Source organism: Apaloderma vittatum, unplaced genomic scaffold (assembly GCF_000703405.1).
Source record: "Apaloderma vittatum isolate BGI_N311 unplaced genomic scaffold, ASM70340v1 scaffold12838, whole genome shotgun sequence".
NCBI lineage: Eukaryota > Metazoa > Chordata > Aves > Trogoniformes > Trogonidae > Apaloderma > Apaloderma vittatum.
Genome location: NW_009732469.1, coordinates 1 through 20,422, shown reverse-complemented (window position 1 = coordinate 20,422; position 20,422 = coordinate 1). Strand labels below are relative to the sequence as shown.

Here is a 20,422-nt window from a genome sequence, read left to right as displayed (position 1 = left end):
CTGCTTTCATTTAAGGTCAACTGCAGTTTATCATTCAATGGAGCAAATATGCATTTAACACCTAATTGATTTTGTATCATTATTGTCCCATCAGCATTTAAGTGTGATAATTATTAGAGAAGAAAATGTTTTGCACTCAAGTTGTAAACTCCTGTAACCTGCTTGCATGGAAATATGTTCTAACTATGCCTGATCATAAAGACATCTAATGAGATATTCAGCGTATAAACTGTTTCAGTTGCATTTTTGATTTTGTTACAATTACAAAGTAAAATCACTCATGCGTATGAGACCTTCGGTCTGCAGCTTTAGATTTGTGCTCTGTTTCAGGGCTAAATTAGGTCATACTGGCAAAATGCAACTTGTCTACTACCATTTCTGTATCTCTCCTACCTCTTATTACCATATGGTTACATCTCCTTCCACTTGTGTCAGTTTAATGTGAAAACAGATTATAAATAAAGTTATTTACATTTTTTGTCTGGATAGTTGTGGTATTACTGTTATAGTTTGTTGATGTATCTAAAGTAACAGGTAAATTGCATTCTTCGAAACAGCTGTTTCTGTTGGTTGCTCTGCATTTTGTTAGATATACAACGTACAGTTTCAGTTTATTTTTTTTCCTGTATGGAATCATTCCCTCAATTTAGTAAGCTGGTCCTAAATCTATCCAATATTTTAAAATTCAACTCTACATTTGAGGACACAGGAAAGCACTAAGTAAAATACTGTCAAAATGAAGGCTGCTAAGTGCCTATAGGGTAGCTGGGAAATATGACAAGCCACTGAGTAGAATCTTTAACACTAGTTTAAATAGTGTTTAACTAGGAAAGCCAGTCACCATTTTCTGTATTAATCGACTATCTTTGGGTGACCTTATATATTCCAGCCAAAAAAAAATCTTTCCATCTTGTGTCAAAACAAAGCTAGGGAAAAGTACCTAACAGTGCTTAACAAAATGCTCAAGAGAGCTAGCTGCACTCCCTCATTTCATGCCTTTATCCGGCTCTAGATCTTGTGGCCATCCATATACCAGGCAGATACCTTGCCATGCCAGGTACCCCGAAATACCTCTGTTAGCGCTCTGGATTCCAGAAACTTGTCTGTGAAAGGCCAGTTCCTTCAAACTGAAGCAGGTTTGTCAGAACCACAAATAAAAACTGTTTAAATATTTTAAAAATAGTTTTAAAAAAAAGTACAAAATGCTACTATTTCATGTCAATGTCACTCTGCTACCCTGAGGTGATGTTAATGGAATATGATTTGCAAGAGCTACACTTTTTCCAGAAGCTTTATTTTTGGTAGGTAAAATGCATGTACCTGTTTTTAAAAGACTTTAAAACATTCCAGAAATGCTGAGAAATTAAATGAGCATAGTTACATTTATAGATATATTGTGAAGTGGTTTATTTGTACACATTTTAATGATTGGGCTGCAAAAACATCGAGAAGTTGGTCAAAAAAAAAAAAAAAGCCCAGGAGGAATGCGCAATTTTTCTTCAGCTTTGTTTAACTTCTGAACAAACCACACAGACTTGTGCAATATCGTCATATTCATACGTTCTCTTCAAAAACGTGTCTGTAAGTCTTAAGCCAGAGACGCTCTAGAAAAGGAAAATATTTATAAGAGTTGTTATCAGAAAGAAAGAATTACTAAGCTTATAAAACAGCTATTTAAAAAGAAAAGTATTCTATAAAGACTTACTTGCAATCCCTGCACTGAAGACAACAATGTAAGTGCAAGATGAAGGGATGAACTTGGATGCAGCTTTCCAAGTTGCCTTCCTGAAACTCCACACCAGTGGATGGAGTTAGTATTGCACATTTCTAAAACCAGATCCATAGTCCTTTCACTGCTAGAGGAAATTGAAAAACAAGAATAAACCCATAGGCTTTTGTTAAGCATTTATGGACTGCAGACATGTAAAAGCTTGATTACTTTATTATTCAGGTTATTATTAATCAAGCATTTATAAACAATTACAAGGCAGCAAGCAAGATTTACTGTGATATGCAGTTATTCAGTTGCATCTATCTCTGTCTGACACAAGTGTCCTGTAATGGGCTTAGCAGTGCTGGACAGCATAATGCTGCACGCTTTTTGGATAGGGAACAAGATTTTAACAAGTATCTGCAGAGCAGATGCATGCTTCAGTCCCTGGTTTCAACTTTTAGAAATTTAGAATTTAGAATTACTTTATTTCTTGCAACCCTTTTATAAAGGGCTACCATAGATGCTACTGTAAAGACAAGTCAAAACATGAAAGACATACAAAAGACTATGGTGGCAATATTTAGAAGGAATTCTAGCAGTTGTGCAGAACTAGCAGTAAAATCAGACCAGATTCAAATGGCATCATCTATTCCGATAAATTTTTTTGTAGTTAAAATAGCCCATATATGCTTTAATTTTGTTACTAGATAAACCAAGAACAACTAAGATGATTTAAGTATGGTCTTAAATTATGTTTCAGCCAGTTCCATGGAATTCCACTCCACAGATTTTTGGCAAGCCCCTGGTTCAAATACTGTTAATGGATCACAGGGAAAGTTTTTATTTCTTTGGGTTTTTTAAAAATCATTGTAATCCAAAAGATGTGCTTCAAGTAGTTTCATGTTGCTACAATTCATAGTAAAGGCCTAGTTTGAGTTGTTTCAGGAGAAAGGACTGAAAAATGAAACAAGACAGCCACAACACATCCTCTCAGGCACAAGCACAAGAATCACATGACATCGTTACCTGCAATTTGTTATTTTACATGTAATATCAAAAGGTTCTTCCAAATTTACAGTGTCTGGTATTGTCTCCAAAGAAAGCCTTACATCGCCATAACCAGGAGCCTGAAAAAGTACAAGAATATATATTCTCAGATGCTGCATATTAAAACTGAAGTTTTTACTACTCACATTTTTGTTTACTGTAACAAGCTTGGAATAAGAGGAATTTGAAGAAAGAAGATAGACATTTCATCCTCCTGATTTGTGCCCAAATCACAGCAGTGTTCTACTACCAATGACCACCTTCTTGATAGCTTTAACAATTCCTTGGGTAAGGATGATCTTTATTACCAAGTCTGTCAGATAGTTCACATCCCTGAAGTTTAAATACCCACATACAGTTCCTTAGAAGGTCGGCTTTATTCTAAGACCTCTCTGTTAGGCAGGTAACAGATGTACTGTGGACAACCTAAGTACATTTTTCCTGCGTAAACCCACCACTATTCAACATCCTAATTGAGATTTTTCTTTCTCCTTACCATTTCAGTCCTCCAAGGCTCTGCCAAAAAAAAATTAATTGCCAGCACTTAAAAAGGCACGTGATATGAACACTTGTCAACTCTCCAATTCTGTCAAGAACACATTTCATATGGTCCACTCACAAACCTATGATAGATATCGCAGCTACTAGCAACCAGGGCTGATTCAAGATGGTAACCCGCAGTTAAAAAGCTTTAGACTTTCAGGGCCCACAAATGGTAGATCATAAGGAAGAAACAATGGAAAAACCTGTCCTGCCTGAAAAGGCTTAGTTGTGACATGTTCTAATCTGCTGATGGAAAGATGCTCTAGTAAAAGTTACACTGACAGCTTCAAAGATATTCCCCAAGAGATCCAGAAAGCCAGTGTCTGACAAGGTTGGGAAAACAGTTTAGTCATATACAGTCCATTACAGACTGAAGATAGATGTCATTTTAGAAAGAGAATTAAATTGCATATTAGAATGAGCAAAAGGATGTCAAACAACTGGAGACCAGTTGAGCAACACAAGTTTGGAACCTTTCAAGAAAGAGAAGTAATTATCCAGCACTGGGAAAAAAGCACATTTTCAGCTGTGTTAGGTAGACAGCAAGGAATCTACTGGAAAAATTATACCCAGTTCCCCAAACAACAGGTAGTTTGCCACAACATTAGACTCTTCTAAGAGAGATATATTAAGAAAAAACAATAAAAGCAGTATTTTGTGGAATAAATTTATCAGCAATTGACGAAATCTAGACAGGATCAGAGCAGATGAGAAGGCCTAAACCAGCATGTAGTTTTGGGTCTTAACAATGAGATACCTGCAAGAAGTGATGACTAGAGGTAAAGACCTTAAAGTAACACCAAAAGGAGGAATGTAGTTTTCATGCAGAAATGAGAAAATTGCTCAGAGTATGGAATCAATCAGAAAATTCCTTGCATGTGTTACTCAAGAATTATGTTCTTTAACTAAGGACTCATTCTAGTCTAGTCCTGGATTGAATTCCCATGAAGAGGTGGAGCTTCTTGGTATACTGTGTACATGGATCTCTGATTTAATGTCAACAAAAAGAACATAGTTGTGTATTCCAAGACCACAAAACCCACCCAAATTATGGTATGTGGGGGTGATCCTGGATACTTGTTTCAAAAGTGCACTACTGATCTGAACCAAAATAATGACACAGGGGCATGGTACAGGTAAAATTCTGGGCCTGTGGGGGAAACAATGTTATACAGCTAAAAAATTAATTAGGAGGAAAATTATGGAAGGTAAAAGAAGCCTAGAAATGAAATAATCTGATAGCACTTGAAAGATGAGGAGAGAACAAGAGGGAGTTGCATAGCAACTCAAAGGGGAAAAATCAAAACATGTTTCCTGCTTTTCCAAAGGCAGATGTTACTCAAAGCACATGTCATGTTTCTTGTTTATCACTAACACAGAACAATGATGGATGACTAAAACTAGTCCTGGAGTGTAGAGGTGTGTTCATCAAGTGCAATGCTCAAAGGTTCAGCAAGAAGGGGTGAAGAGTGAGAGAACAGTGATTTAGGGAGGGGAAAAAAATGCCTTTAAAAAGAAATTATAGGAAAGGTCAGCTGAGAATGAGACAGTTTATTAGCAAAAAACCCAAGCATCAAGTTTCAAACTAACAGGAGTAACCAACTTTAGAAAAAAGGGCAGTTTCTTCTTTGATAGGAATATACAGGTAACACCTAGTGACCAGGATCCAAGTTTGCTTGCCTAGTTCTAAGCCAAAGTGATTTCCCTAAAGAATTGCTTGAATTACTGGAAGATGGGGACAACGAGACAGAGGCAGAAACCCAATTACAAGCTTTATAAAGTAAGACTAGGGTTCAATTGTCAAGAGCTTTTTTGCTTCTGTATTACACCATCCTTAATTCAAAAGATGTGTGTCAGATTTAGGCATTGGAGTCAACAGGCTGTGCAGCTGACTTAAGCAAGCCAGGAATTACAACATAAAATTCATGAACGATTTCTAAATCAACCAAAATAGAATAGGTTCAATCAAAACTGTAGAAATGAAAGATAAATACTATTATGCTATGCATAAAAATTTTTACTTGAAGCTAAAATGTCTCTATGAATTAGGGAGCAGACTTCGGTGACTTTTGCACACCTAACAGAAGTATGGCATAGTTAACAGAATTCTTTTTCAGTGCCTTTCAATTTGTTTCCAAGTGGCATCCATGAAGTTCATTTTAATCTAACCAATGTATTTTGCTACACAGGTTACTTGATGATGAAAATTCAACTGCACAGTATATTAAGTTATGTTGTTCAGTGCTGTGAAAAAAAGAAAGAGGCATGTTATGTGCCAGAAAACATAGTCTCAAGAAAACAAAAAATGCTGCCATTCACACAGCCAAAAAGAACAAGAATGTTTTTGTCAGCTACAGTCTCTTGGAAAAGTGTTCTTTTTCCAGACTTCACTGAAAGTATTAAATAACTTTCTCAGATACATAAAGAAATGTGAAGTCAGAATAGGTCCAGAATGCAGCTTTTAACTTTTCCTTTAATAATGATTGTTCATTAAGTTGCCTTAAAAATCAAAAAAATTGATGCTTAAGTTAAACTTACCATTCTTTGGAGCTGGCTAGTTTGCAGCCTTCCTCGTTCACCCAGATTAGTTTTCCATACAATGTCTAGTTTCCCAATCACTGTTACACCTTTAATTACTCCAGCTTTCTCTGCAAATTCTTGCTTTGGTTTTAAGCAATACAAGTACTGACGTGTATCCATAGGTTGTAAATAAGTCCTTGAGCCAAAAGTAGACTCACTAAAAGAAATAAAAACCACTGGGTCTTAATTTAAACAGTTATTTTTAAGAAGATTTAAGAACGCAACCTTTTTTCTCCCATCCTCTACCCGTCTTACTCTATGTGTCTATTTTATTCATGTCAAAACACATAGTATATTTTTGGTGTTTTCATAACAGAAAACTTCTAGAATTTATGTAGCAACAAGGACCAAACCAGATTCATCTGAACCAGAGAGAACTAAGGTGGAAATATACTTTGCTAAGTCATAATAAATTATCTGGCATATTAGATTTTAAACAATAATCTGCTGCTTGGTTCCTTCCCAGTAAATCTCAGTGTCATGAGCCCAAGATTCCCATTCAGGACAAGAATGATTAGAGTGGATGCAAACACTTTTTAAGAACAATGCTCCACTCTGCTGCAGGTGAAACCTTCAACAGGCAAGGAGACGACAGAATTTCCTGTCAGCCTTTGAAGTACCCAAACATCACCTCCTCCAAAACCCCACATAACTGCAAAGCACAAACAGCCAAAGCTAACTTCTACCCAAACATCACAACCTTTTGTATCCACAACAGTTTGCTGAATACAGCAGACAATTCTTCAGATATTTGGTGTTTTACTAACTGACACTAAATGACATTTAATTCATATCAGGATGATAAATTTTTGTATTCTAAGAGCATTACAAGGGCATTCCTCTGAGCCACCTTGACTGCCACCTTGCTTCTTGGTAAGAACTGAAAACAGCTACCACCAGTTTATGAGTAGGAAGCAAGGACAAGTCACATGGGTGCTGTAATGCTAAATATCTATAGACAGATCAAGTCAGACCAGACATGGGCTAAATTTTATATGGACATACTGTTTCATGTTACCATGTCATCCATGTTAAGTTATTTGAGGATTAAGCTCCAGATTTCTCTACTACGTAGAATTACAAAGTTTTGAGAATAGTTTCTGTAAAAAGAAAACTCTAACAGCTTTCCCAGCTGAATACATAACAGGAATTTGATCTTTTTAATCAAGAAGTACAATCCCATTACAGACAACTCACTACTGTAATGTTCATATCTCAGGAAAACATAATACAAAGTTTCAAAGTCAAGTATCCTGAATCTGAACATACCTTTCCCCTGCTGTGTCAATAGTATTCAGTTCTGCAACATTGTACATCATAGACGGCTCTAAAGAAACCTTCTCCATAAACATTGGAGAGGTAGTGATATTCTGAATCTGAGCTTCCAGAAACACTTCATCTGTCTGGAAAAAAAACAAAAGTGCATGTTTATAAAAATGTGGTTAGTGTTATTAAAAAGAGTAAACAGTCCTATTGTTAAAAAAAAAATTAAAGTCACATGTGTTTAGTTCATGCCTGCAAATCAAATTAATTAATGCAAGAAAACACCTTAATCCCAGTAACAATAGGAGCAAAAGTGTTAGTCAACAAGTATTTTGCCAGACAATGGATGTGGGATACTTTTGCTATGCTCTAGCTATTGCTTATTTGTAATACATCAGATTGCTGCTTCCCAAGATTTCCATCAACTCAACAGCAACTCAAGTTAACTTAATTCAAATTACTAAAAAAGAAAAAAAAATAGAATAAATGGCAAGGAATCTCAGTGCACAACGACATGCCATGCCAGATTACTAGTGCATCAAGCTGTATGAAAAAATTAAAATAAGAGTGTGTGTTTTTCTTTAACTGAAGTAAAATAGTTCATACGCATGCTCTGAGATTTTACTATTACTATTAACCATGGATGTACTGGCTAGAAAGCAAAAAAAAGCCTCCTCTCTCACTCAGCTGCATCATGCCAATGGTTACCAATATTATATGCATCTGACAATTTAACTGGTGCTCCACCTTCAAAACATCCTATAAAACATGTCTGTTAAAGAAGCTCATGTCTGAGGATGGTATATATGGACCAATTCCAGTACATAAATGAAAGCTACAAACTGCTAAACTTTAGAAGCTCAAAAATCATGGAATTAAAGGTAGTTTTGCCTCACTGCATCTGTGGAATCGCAGACCAGTGAAGTCACTTTGCTGCTCTGAAGTATCAGAATAGAATAATTACAGAATGGTCAGTCTACTAGAGATATGAGCACCTGGAGAAGTGAAAAACAAAACTAAAAGTGTGCCAATTAAAGAAGAAAAAAGGGGCTGGTCATGGTACAAAATCTGCATTTGCAAGAGAGTTATTGATTCAGGCAGTTGGATTAGATAATTGTTGCAGGTCCCTTCCAGCTGAAATATTCTATTCTATAAATTAAGTATGAAACAATTTAGGTATTTTCTTATGATAAATAAATGCAAAATAGAGGGGTTTTTTGGAAGGTGGAAGGAAGCTTACAGTTTCTTTTTAATCAACGTAAATAAATTACTTCATTATACAAATGGAGTCCTGCCTGTAAATTACAAAAGTAGGACAAATAATCAAAGTATTTTTAGTCTCAAAAGGCATCGTGTTAGAATGAGAAATACAGAATGGTACGGGAACTATCTGTTGTGCTTTATAAACATGTTAAACCAGATGATAGTATATATATAGTAATGAAAACTGTGCAAGCTCCATGGGTTACAGACAGGCCTCATCCTTGCAGAAGGAGCTGGAAATAACCCCAGCTAAAACATGGATCTCAGTAATCATTACTACTACCACCTGACTGTCACTTAAATTTATATCCCATAAATCCATTGCTCAAAGTGTCACTTTACCCACATTTTAGTAGTTTTCAGTGCAGCAACCATAGGCAGAAATTCAGAAAAAGCTAATTTGAAAGGGAAAAGAAAAACCAAGCAGAATAATGAAAAAGCAAGTTAGTTTTGTGTTATTCCTAAGCTGGTTTAATATCACACGGTTTGAAAAAAGTCCTTAGGTACTTCAGAGGAACGCACTTTATTCCAATACAAGGCACACCTTAAAGTGAAATCAGACTGCACAAGTATCATATTAATTCATCAAATGTGACATGCAGTTAGAAGTTGGAAAGTGCAGTTCCAGCTAGTGAAAGGAAGGAAGAACATCCAGCTGCTGCTCTCTCCTCAAACCCACTGTCTCCACCAAGCAGACAGGAAAAGTTCTGTCAGAGCTTACACAAGCAGTGCTGTAGTAAACCCTACATTTCTCTGGGTCAAAAGCAGGAAAATTTTAGAAGGGATTAACTCCCATGTTCAAATAATGAACCTGGTCAAATTTTGGTGAGGTGTTTTATAGGAATTCCTCACAAGCAAGCGTCCGTTATAATCAACTTCGAGTTTCAACAATGGGTATTAAAGAAAGAGCTAACCATTTAAATGATTAGCTGCACATATAGAGATGGGAAAACATCAGTTCATGATACGCAGAACAAACATTGCTTTTCCATTATATTTTTAAAAGAATGTCAATAACAAGCACAGAGACAGGTACGCAATTAAAAAAGCATACATATTTATAAAAAAATAAATAAAAATTACCACAGAACTGAGGTCACTCTAATGGGAAAATAAAAAAAGAACACATTAGAGAAATTAGGGTTAAATGTTAAAGAAAAAGAAGGCTAAATTTCAAACAAAATGCATTTCTGCATTTTTTTTGCACCATCTAAACAAGATAGCATTAGTAAGACAGAAACGTAAATAAAAATGGATGCAAACAAAGATGACAACTATATTTCTAATAAGTTATAGCTAGTATGGTTACATGTTTTACTAGCTTTGCTTCAGAACCAATCCAAAGTAGAGCCTAAGGCACACAAGTCACAGATAAGATATGGTAGAACAAACTGACCCAAAAAAAAAGAGTTAGTTTTTAGTTTGTCCTGAATTTAAATCCATGCAATGGGTTGTACATGAAATGGAAAAACAGTCCTTGTTATACAGTTAATTTTAAGTATCCACATATATAAGGTCACAAAAACAACGTGGCAATGTGTTCTAGCAAAGCTACAATACTGCAGCTTAGAAAAAAAAACTGGCATAACATAATCAGGATAAACTCTCATTTGAATAGCCATCATTCCAAAAATCCAACTTGAATTGCAAACTTTGTTTTCTTAAGCGTCTACATTTTTGTCTCCTGGTGCATGTTTGCAGGAACAGAACCTTTTACAGAGCCTTTTCCAAGGCACAGCAAAGTCAGTGAGTGACTTTCTACAGACACAGGCAGGTAATTCAATCTCAGGATTGCAGCAGGTTAAGGCGACAGTGCATGTGTTCTACATATGAGTTGCAGTGATCAACTTGATTGGGATGCTACTGCTATATGAGCAACAAGCAAGAAAATTAAGGTTCAGCATCATTCCTTGCCTTAGAAAAAAATGAAATTATGGATCATAATTTCTAGTAGAAAACAATATTAGTGACAGACTTTAAGAATAGATAACATCACATCTGCAATATTAATGGCAACAATTTAACTGGTTAGTCAACATTTATAAACTTTTAATCAACTACTAACACATAGCAATATTTTTTCCTCCCCTGCTCCCAAGAATACCAGTCTTCCATAATGTTCAGGATGACAGTCTTGGTGCTTTCATAGCAATGTAGCCACACATACAACATCTAACCAAAGACTTATTTCTAGGATTTTGATTTTATTTGACTGCTGTGGTCACAACACAGAACAGCACTCTAGATATTTTCAGAAATTAAATATAAATGGTGCTTTATCCATTTGCTAGGCAAATGAAAATTGCTCAGTTAGCATAATCCAAAATCTTATAAAAGTTACTATGGTAACGTGGGTTGCATAAATTCCTGAACATGAAAAACAAAAGGCATCAAAGCAGCCTTTTCAGGGAGGGAAAAACCCAAACCCATAGATCCATGAGGAATTGGTGGCTAATTGAGGAATGGAGTTTATTAAATCCATTATCAAGGTCAGTCATTAAAACAATTTATTCTTCTCTGTAAGAGAAGAATACTTTTGACCTATGTAGAAAGTTTGCCCAGAGGTTTTTATTTCCAATCATTATGAAGTGTTTGAGCACAAACCAAAATTCATGCATGAAATACAGAGATAGAGTAAGATATCCGTCCTTCTATCCCCTACCACAATTTTTTATCCAAACCAACGATATAATCCATGTATAAAATTGAGATTTATTTTGTTTCGAGATGAACTACCTAGTTTCTTTGGATTATTTTTGTTTTTAAATCACAGCAGGAGATATTTCTAGACATTTGCACTAACAGATAACACCAATTCTATAAAGCATTCAACCGGTGGTATGTGCTTATGTTCTGATCCTACTTGGGTATCCCACACCCAGATCAACCTGAAGATTGAAGCCTGTGGCCTATGTAAATGTTCCAAGATATTTTCAGGAAAATATTTTTCTCTTTTCCTCTGTACTATGATATTTAAATAGCTTATGACCTATGCCTTGCTTTATCCTACCTCTATTTAAATTATATGTTTTATGTTAAATGTTTCGTAATTTACATGCTATTCATTCACAGCAGAGAGAAAATCCGTAATGAAAACTTCCTGCACAACTCTGAACAAGATACATCTTTGCATGCGGAATCCTAAATTGTACAGCATATATCCGTTATTTCTTCCTTATTTTCTATTGATGCTATTACAAAGAGAAAGAAATATACCTTTCACACCTCTGTAGCCATAATGCTGCATGATGAAGCCCAGCTGTGACTGTGCTGGAGATAAGTAATTATAACAATAGATTTCGAGACTCTCTGCTTTTCTGCATGCAAATTCATAGCACATATATCTGCTAGTTAAGAACAGATGGGAGAGCAAAATGTTTTCTACTTGGCTTAAGTTATTTTTCAAATTGCCAGAATTCCGTATTTTCTTCTCCTCTTACTGACACTTTGCTCTGTTTTCTCCCATCTGCTATGCACTGAAACATAAACCACTACAACTTCACTCCGTCTTTTAAACTATTTCAAACAAACTGTTTCAAAATACCAATTAAGGTTTTCAACCAAATGACTATCAGTGTAATAGCTAACCATATTTCAAGGGTTATGGAAAAGGTTTAACACTCATAATGGAAGCTGTCTGAGTACTTTGCAAGTATCAATCTGAACTTCGTACAAATGCTTGTAAAATTAAGCTACTTGCTCACTATCACAAAACAGTTAAGTGATAATGAGGGAAACAAATGTCCTAACTTCCTACATAATGAGATATTGTGGAAGTTGATACCCTGCATCAGACCTATAGAATACATATACCCACAGAGAATGTCTACAAATAAAAAGAATGCTCTATGTACTCTGTGAGAGTTTCTAATACTTGTTGTCAAGCTTCAGTTAAAATTTTTTCCCATATACAGCCAAAGATGGATACCTAAATATGTTTAGATAAATATAAAAGGCATGTATAAGGTCATTGGTTCTGAAGCACTGTGTATAACTGCCACAAACCTAAAAATTAAATCACTGAACAGAGGTAGAAAATTTAAATTTCTTCAATGTAAATATGACCCCTCTCTTCAATAATTTAGATCTTCCCAATCTGCTGAATTATTATCTGCTTCATGAACAATTAATCTCCCTCACAGTACTCTATCAGCCTAAATACACAAGCAATAACTGAAAGTATTTGAGCCCATGGGAAAGCAGAAAATAGGCAGAATTGTCAGTCAATTACATTAAGGTCCTGACATGTCTGCCTTAGTTACCATCTCTCTTCCCCTTTAATCAAAAGCATATCTACTTTTATACTAAACTATATAAATTGCATCATCTGTATTTTTCCCTTTAGAACTGATTATCTTTCCCAAAAACATGGACAAAGAAGCTCTATGTGAACAAGTAAACCCAGTACACCAAAAAAAAAACCAAATACACACAGTTCTCACTTACCTCAGCATTGTAGAATTTGGTTTTTACATCTAGTGGTTTAAGAACCTGAATGAAATGGAAAAAAGACAAATTGACAATTGGTTTCTCAGACAACTTCAACATAAACTGTAAGTGCTAGGAGTTTTACTATTTTTTTTTCTTACACAGACCGGGTGGAATATATGATACAATCAACTCAGCTAAAACCTCAAAATTCAGAGTATACACTCACTGCTTCTTATTTGCATACTTGACTGGTTTGCCACTAAGTAGGTTTCTCAGACTGAAAACAAATACTTGTCCAGAGAAGCACTGGCCTCTTAGGAAACCAGACCAATCCAGTGCACTAAGTAGATCTACGTCTTTAAAATAACCTTACACACATTTGGCATTCGGAAGTGGTCTGCAATTGCTTTTAAGAGCCAGCAAGAACCATGTAATATTTACAAGTCCTTTAGTGTTCTGCAAGAAAAGTTGTTGAAGGCTTTTCTAAAAATAAATGAAATTGAGAACTATTCATGTGATTAGCTTAAGCAACAAACCATTACTAGGCTTCACTTCCTGAAAATGCAACTGCTACAAGAAATAAAAAGCCAATAGATAATTCTAACTGTATGAGGTCAAATTAGAAAAACAATTTGATGGTATAAAAAGTGATAATAAAGTATTGTTTCTTCAGTGCTTAAATTTTCTGCCTAAAGCCACTACAGTTAACACACCCAAATACATTTTGTTTACATTTAAGTTTACTGCAGCCTGAGAGACCCCTGGAGTTCCAAGTTATGAACAAATTTTTTAGCCCTGAAGAAATCAAGATTTAAAAGTAGTCTTCACAGAGATTTTTGTGTTATAACACTGATAATGTTTAAATCTTTCAAGTAATTATAACTATCTCTCCCTAATAAAAAAAAGTCAAAATATTAATTCAGGTGTTTGTTGGTTGAGTGTTTTTCCCACCAAATATTTTACTTCAGCAGGCTTCTTATTAATTTCCCTAACTGCTCATGTTTTCTGTCTCTTTCTGGTAAGGAAAGTCTATCAATTCATTCCAGTAAATTTCAAATGTCACTCCAGTAAAAATCAAGTAATTATTGTGAGGTTCACAACTCTCCTCCCTAAAAAAAAGAACAATCAAACACTAGAAAGAATAATTCTTTCACCACATAAACATAATGTTGTTAATTACTCATATCAGCTTTGGAACAAAAAGGCACTACTGTAGTATCAATCTGCATATAATGGTTGAAAAAGAAAGTTTAAAAACTGTAACACCAGTTCAACTTAAAAGATCCTAGAAAACATAACTGAAAGCGTTGACATCTGTTAAAGAGATTTTTTTTTGTTATAAAATAGCTGATGGCACCTCAATCACTAGCAGCCATCAATTCCATTAAGACATTGTTCAGTGTGCTGTAACATTTCTTTTTAGTTTGTTCTCATATTTTCTAGATGGTGTCTTCATGTCAAATTTTAGAAATTGCAACCAAAACTGCTCAGTTAAGTGTTTTTCTCATAATGAATCAGAGTGTATTTAAAGAATGGTGTTAAAGTGTACTTGTACTTTTCGAGCAGCTCTTATGCTTCCCTCTTTGAAGGGAGAGCTTCAAATTTGTCAGACATCTTGCCTTTGCTATTTGACATTAAAGCTGCCTGTGTTGGATTCCGTTAAAAACATAGAAATTACAATACGCATGTAGACCACTGAAAAATGTGAACAAATAAGTTTCCATATCAAATTTAAAGGACACAAATTAACATCTGGCTCTGGCAAGAACTAAGGTAGAAGAAGAACTGGAAGCCTGCAGATACGTACATTAGTGACCAGAGAAAGACAAGGAGGGACAGAATATTGAATTTCTGGGGACAAGAATAGAGAAATTGAAAGGAGAACAGTTTCACAAGAAGAGCAAATCAAAACACACGAATTTGAAAATCAGCTTCAATGAAGATGAAGAAACACTGAAGAATTTCTGAGTTTGGAGGAAAGTGCAACATGAAAATTGACATGTAATGATTTTCCCTAGAATTGTCTATAAACACCTTGGACTAATCAGTATCTGCCTTTTCAAGGCCCATAAGTACTAACATAACTCAGGCATTCTCTGCCTGAAGCATATGGTAATTTAGCCTTTTAAAGACTGAAATGTTTTTTTTCTGAAGTATCTAGATAGAATACTAGAAAGAGATACAAAATGACATCACCTGCAACTTGCAAAAGATACAGGTCTCAATTACATAATGTTCCTGTATTGCCACACACTCTGTGAGAGTACCTGAAAAAGTATTCAGTAAAGCATGTCACCTAATCCTCTATTCTATGGGAAAGAGCCTACAACTATGCAAATCTGAGCACATTTCTTAAAAAAGTAAACATCCATTAAATGCACAGCTGAAATACGCTTTCCTGCCAGAACCAGTCCACAGATAACAGTAATGTCCTGATTTTGTCAGCTACTATAATCTCATGTCTTGAAGTACGTGCAGTGGAACAAAAGGTTTCAGTTCTATCAATTACTTCTGTGGATACTAGTCAGATCTAACAGATTAGACTTCTTGGCTTAATTTTCTTTAAAAAACCAAACCATTAAGTTCTAAGTTTAAAAAGGTTACACATGTTAAAATAAAAATCAGAATTTCTACAATCTGAACTCAAAGGTTAGATGTGTCAAAGTCAGAACGAAAAATATTTGTTCTCTTTAAAATGATTCATAAAGCCAGCTGCTATAAAAAGGAGTTTTGAGTAGATTTTTCCTTCTCAAGAAATGAATAAAAACTATAAGATGTAATATTTATTATTTCTGAAATGTTAAACTCAATGTTGACTAAAAACCATCAGTTCATGTGAACTTTGAAGTGATGTTTTTTATTGGTTCAGTTTTAAAAGTCAGACTTTAGTACGTAAAAATGCTTCTGAAGTGTCTGAGCTTTTCAGATTCACGCACTTATTAAAAGTAGAGTAGAATACTTCGTGGAATACCTGAAATTTGAAGAACTTCCTGAAGTACATCTTCTCTCCTGTCTGTGTAGTGTAGCTTACTGCACAAACTAAGCTGGAAGAAACAATTTTGTTAAAAATTATTTTTAATTGCTTTGAGTTTTGTGCCTATATCAAAGCAGCAACAGAATAGCATTCATGTGCTGTAATTTCATTTAGGCTCATTTAATCACAGAAAAATTTAAGTCCTTACATGTGTGTTCCTATCTCCTTTACTTCGTGATGGATCACATCATCAATGCAACAGTCAGGTTTAAGTTCTGCCACTGCAGCACTAGAAGCTGAAAGGTTCAACCGCTGAGAACTTGTCTGAAGATCAGCCTGGGGACAGAAAAACAAAGCATTGAGTAGAACTGCAGCTGCCCAAAGCAATCTGAAAAAAAAGTAACTTACATTATAAAGTACTAGGTTTCACCAAGCATTTTTACCCTACATGCTTTATACATATAACTAAAATATGATGAGATACTTCTCAAAGCTAAAGACAAGTTCTAATATCTATATAAATGGTCCCATCCTTTAACACGCAGCTTATAAAATATCTACTTACTTTCTACACTGAGTTCCACAATGACTTCTGGAATTTCTATTCCCAATGTATTATTTGTTCAGCAGAAAATTTAACTCAATGTATGCTTTACAAAGGTCTCACTGAAAGTGTGAGTAAGCAAATATAAACCAAATTTTTTAGCTGTGGAAATTTTGCTGCACCAGTTCTCTGGCGAAGCTTTTTAATGTATCTTTTTTTTTAATAAAACCCTAGGTTTTCACATTAATCCTTAAATATTTCTATCATAATTTCTATTTTTTGCCTTACTGTTTCCAACTTTCAGGTGTATTTTCTCTATTGGAGAAAGTGAAAAGTATTTCCTAAAGTCTATAAACTAACATTAAGCATATAAGCTATTCTCAAAAAACATACTCAACATGTCTTATTCTTTTAAAACTCCAGTAGGTAGACTTATCTTCACATACCTTCACCAGTATGTCCTTGACAATTTGGTTACTATCATTGTGTACACTAATGTAACTGGAAAATGTCTCTCCCAGAAATATATTCCTGTTTAAAAAAAATAAAATATGCTTGGTAACAGTTATTTTAAAAAAAAAGAAATAACATAAACAGGACGTTCTACTGAAACACTTTTAAGTTTTAATTAAAATCCATATATGCACATGTGTGCATTCCCAAATTCTTCTCAAGTCAAGCCCTAAAAGTATATTGGCATTTTCACACCCACGCTTCTAAATGTCATCCTTCTAACACAAACAACTTCAAAAGATAATAAACAAATCAGAATCTTCTTCTACATAAAAATCTGTGAAGAATAAGAAGACAGGTTACAGTACCCACAGAAATCACTGCAGTAAACTGTTAGTATAAGATGTCATTTATAGTGGTGCGTTACATTAGAAAGTCACCTATAGCTAAATTGTTTTTTAGTCCTTATTACATTCAGAGTGAGGCTACAGACAAGGAACATCAGGCAGCATACGTTTATACATCACAAATCAAGCCACAGATTATTTTTAAAATGATCGAATGTCTCATTGCATAACAATGATGTTCAAAAAGAAAGAAAAGTAATAAACACATTATAATTAAACATATTCTAAACCTTACATGTTGCGATTACAATAATTCCTTCTTACCCAAAATTTTGAGGCAAAGTCAGCATTTCTCCTAGCATCAAAGTTTCTGCTCCCTTTACAGTAGAAGGATCATCTTTCATGAGTTGGTTAAATAGATTACCTGCAGAAATACCAAATTGCTAGTGTCTAAATATTTGCTAAGTCTAAAGCTTTGTCTACATTTAAGTTACGCCGCTTAATCATTTATTTAGATGTAATTTACTTCAGACATATTTATTTTAAAACCAACTTTTTAAAAGAACGAAATACATATCTACAGGCCTGCCTATAAATCATAACCTACTTTCAGGTACTTCTGTCTAACAAATCATTCAGTATGCATACTGAGGATCACAATCTCAAAGGCATTGCTCAAATTAACATTAAACTTCTAGGGAAATTCTGCCCGAGTAGAGCACGCTACATAACAGAACTAATCAACCTCACTCACTTTCCCCGCTGCTTGCTCTGTGTTTCCACACAATCCTCTTTTCTGGAATCATTACTTTCTTTTTTTCTCATACTTGACTTCTACACTGCAACTACTACTGGGGGACAACCCAAGGGGTTCCAGTTTATGACTGTACACCAAGTATTTAACACAATTCAAAAGCAGCGACTCCTCCAAAATAATTTTCCATATAAAATTCATGTGTTGGTTCTAATTACCAGGGGATTTTCCCCAGATGAAGAAGGGAGTAATGACAAACTTTTCTACAGTTACGCATTTCTCTCTCACAATGGCCTTCCATCTCGTGCAATAATTGCTCAGACTTTGAGGTCAATTGTTTGCAATATCATCACCAGGTTTTCAAAGCTGTAGGTCAAGAGCTGTAGAGTGCATCGTGGTTCTTTCTAAGGTCATTGCCAAACATAAAATATATTGCTCTTTCAGATTACCATCTATGGGAGGTCATAAGACTCGTCTGACATCTAAGCCTCAGATTCTCATGTTGCTTATAACTGATAATACATACACAACAATCAGCCAGCAGAAGAGACATACCTGGCAAATCTCTTTCTTCACAAGTGACTGGAATATTAGTGAATAAGGTAGGTTTGGTTAGCCTCATCACTGCAAAAAACAGAAAATAAACTGTAGGTCAATGAAACAAGCATTTTTTAATTTTTTTTTTCAAAGTACAATTTTGTGTTGCTCTCCTTCCACCAAAATAATTCCAAACCCAGCAAGTCCTATGCTGAAAAAGGGTAGCACCTTTTTGGGTCACCTGGCCTTTTTCAATAAAAAAATTTCCCTGCTCCTCTGAGATCCAAGAGTATTGGTGATGTCACTGCACATTCTTGCTTTATTCCCTCGGTGCACTGACATCTACTGCTTTCACTGGTATGTTTTTCACTGCTATATTTTCACTGCTTTTTCTTTCAGTCACAAAACTTTAACTCAAACCAGCAAGATCATCACACTAACTTCAGGAAGACTCTTACAAAAACCTATTTTATCAATACTGAGAAAATCAAAATCAAGGTGGCCAGTTAGCTCAGTGGATTGAGCATGGTGCTGACAACAATGACATCACCTAGGTCGTGGGTTCGATTCCTGCTCAGTCCCCATGTGTTGTCTGGTCTAGTCGAGAGGTGGCGTCCCTGCCCATGACAGGGAGGTTGGATTAAATGATCTCTAAGGTCCCTTCCAACCTAGGCCATTCTATGATTGAGATCTTCCTCTACTTCAAGAAAGTGGTATTTTCAAAGGCTACTTTAATTCAGATTACTCAAAATCCCACTTTTATTTGTACTACAGATTTAAGATGTTGCTTCTTAAAAGAATTCCTCCCTATTCATATAAAACAATGGCCCTAATCTTGCATACAGCTTCTCATGAAAGCACTGACATGAAAAAGAGTTGAGTATTTGTAATCTTTGGTGTTGAATTGAATATGCAAAAATTGCTGATTTGTTTTTCTTCAAAACTTAACAAACACAAACCCACATAACTTCTGAAAACTAAAACTAAAATAAAAAGATACCTTTTGACTGCAACAACTTAATCAACACCCTTGCACTGACACACATATTGTGCTTTTATCTTTATCACACTTTGTACATCTTGTATGTCTGGTCAGCATTCACTATTTCCATTAGTGTAAAGTAGTGAAATTATTTTGATATACACCTGAGCACAGTGGACAATATTGGGTCACAAGAACTTACACTACCACACAGCAGAACTATGCAAGTTAACCTCGACACAAATCCATCTCAGTTATCACATTAAAAAAAGGTTAATACATTCTCTTCCTTACAGTGAAATGCTGAAAAATGTGATCTCTGAAGACTTAGAACCACAAGGTAAATAAGACATTCCAAAATATACAAAACAGAGTAAACGGCGAACCAGATTCAACACTGGAAATGAACAAGACAAATACTGACATACATGCATATGAACTAAGCATTTCTGAACAGTTCAAAAGGAAAGCGTGGATTTCAGCCTTTACATTGTTGCTGTGCATGACTGTAATAATTCTGTGGAGAAACTCAAGGTGGTAACCTGGGATGATCACAAGGAAATTGCTTGTGTAATCAGAGACCAGGTTAAAAAAGCTAAAGCCCTGACCGAGTCAAATCTGGCCAGTGACATTGGAAATAATAGAGAAGGATTTTACAGTTACATAAGAGAAAAAAGAAAAACGAGAGAGAATGTGGTGCCTCTCCGGAAGGATACAGGTGACCTGGTTACAGAGGATGTGGAGAAGGCTGAAATACTGAACAACTTTTTTGCCTCAGTCTTCACTGGCAACCACGTGAAGCACACCACTCAAATCGCAGAGGGTGTTGGCTGGGTCTGGGAGAGTGAAGAACCATCCAGGGTAGGAGCAGATCAGGTCTGGGAACACCTAGAGAACCTGAAGGTGCACAAGTCCATGGGACCTGATGAGATACAGCCACGGGTCCCGAAGGAATTGATGGCTGAAGTTGCTAGAGGTCCTGGCAGTCTG

At 35.3% G+C, this 20,422-nt stretch overlaps 1 protein-coding gene across 1 annotated transcript; it reads right to left on the bottom strand.

The window, feature by feature from the left end:
* Positions 1-1,499: 1,499 nt before the first annotated feature.
* Positions 1,500-18,535, bottom strand: TRAPPC13 (trafficking protein particle complex 13). Its single transcript, XM_009875546.1, has 11 exons — positions 18,469-18,535; positions 17,484-17,583; positions 16,806-16,890; positions 16,024-16,151; positions 15,813-15,885; positions 12,857-12,901; positions 7,154-7,287; positions 5,843-6,041; positions 2,741-2,841; positions 1,706-1,856; positions 1,500-1,604 (listed from the first exon to the last, which is right to left on the bottom strand). The coding sequence occupies exons 1-11, from the start codon at positions 18,533-18,535 to the stop codon at positions 1,500-1,502; spliced, it is 1,188 nt and encodes a 395-aa protein (XP_009873848.1).
* Positions 18,536-20,422: the final 1,887 nt, after the last annotated feature.

What these genes read in the sequence shown, in the direction of transcription:
- TRAPPC13 (XM_009875546.1), bottom strand. Translation starts at nt 18,535, where the DNA reads ATGAGGCTAACCAAACCTACCTTATTCACTAATATTCCAGTCACTTGT. An exon ending in ACTTTGCCTCAAAATTTTGG is followed by an intron (nt 16,891 to 17,483) that starts GTAAGAAGGAAT and finishes TTTTTTAAACAG; the next exon opens with GAATATATTTCTGGGAGAGA. An exon ending in TGTAAAATAACAAATTGCAG is followed by an intron (nt 1,857 to 2,740) that starts GTAACGATGTCA and finishes AATTTCCTCTAG; the next exon opens with CAGTGAAAGGACTATGGATC.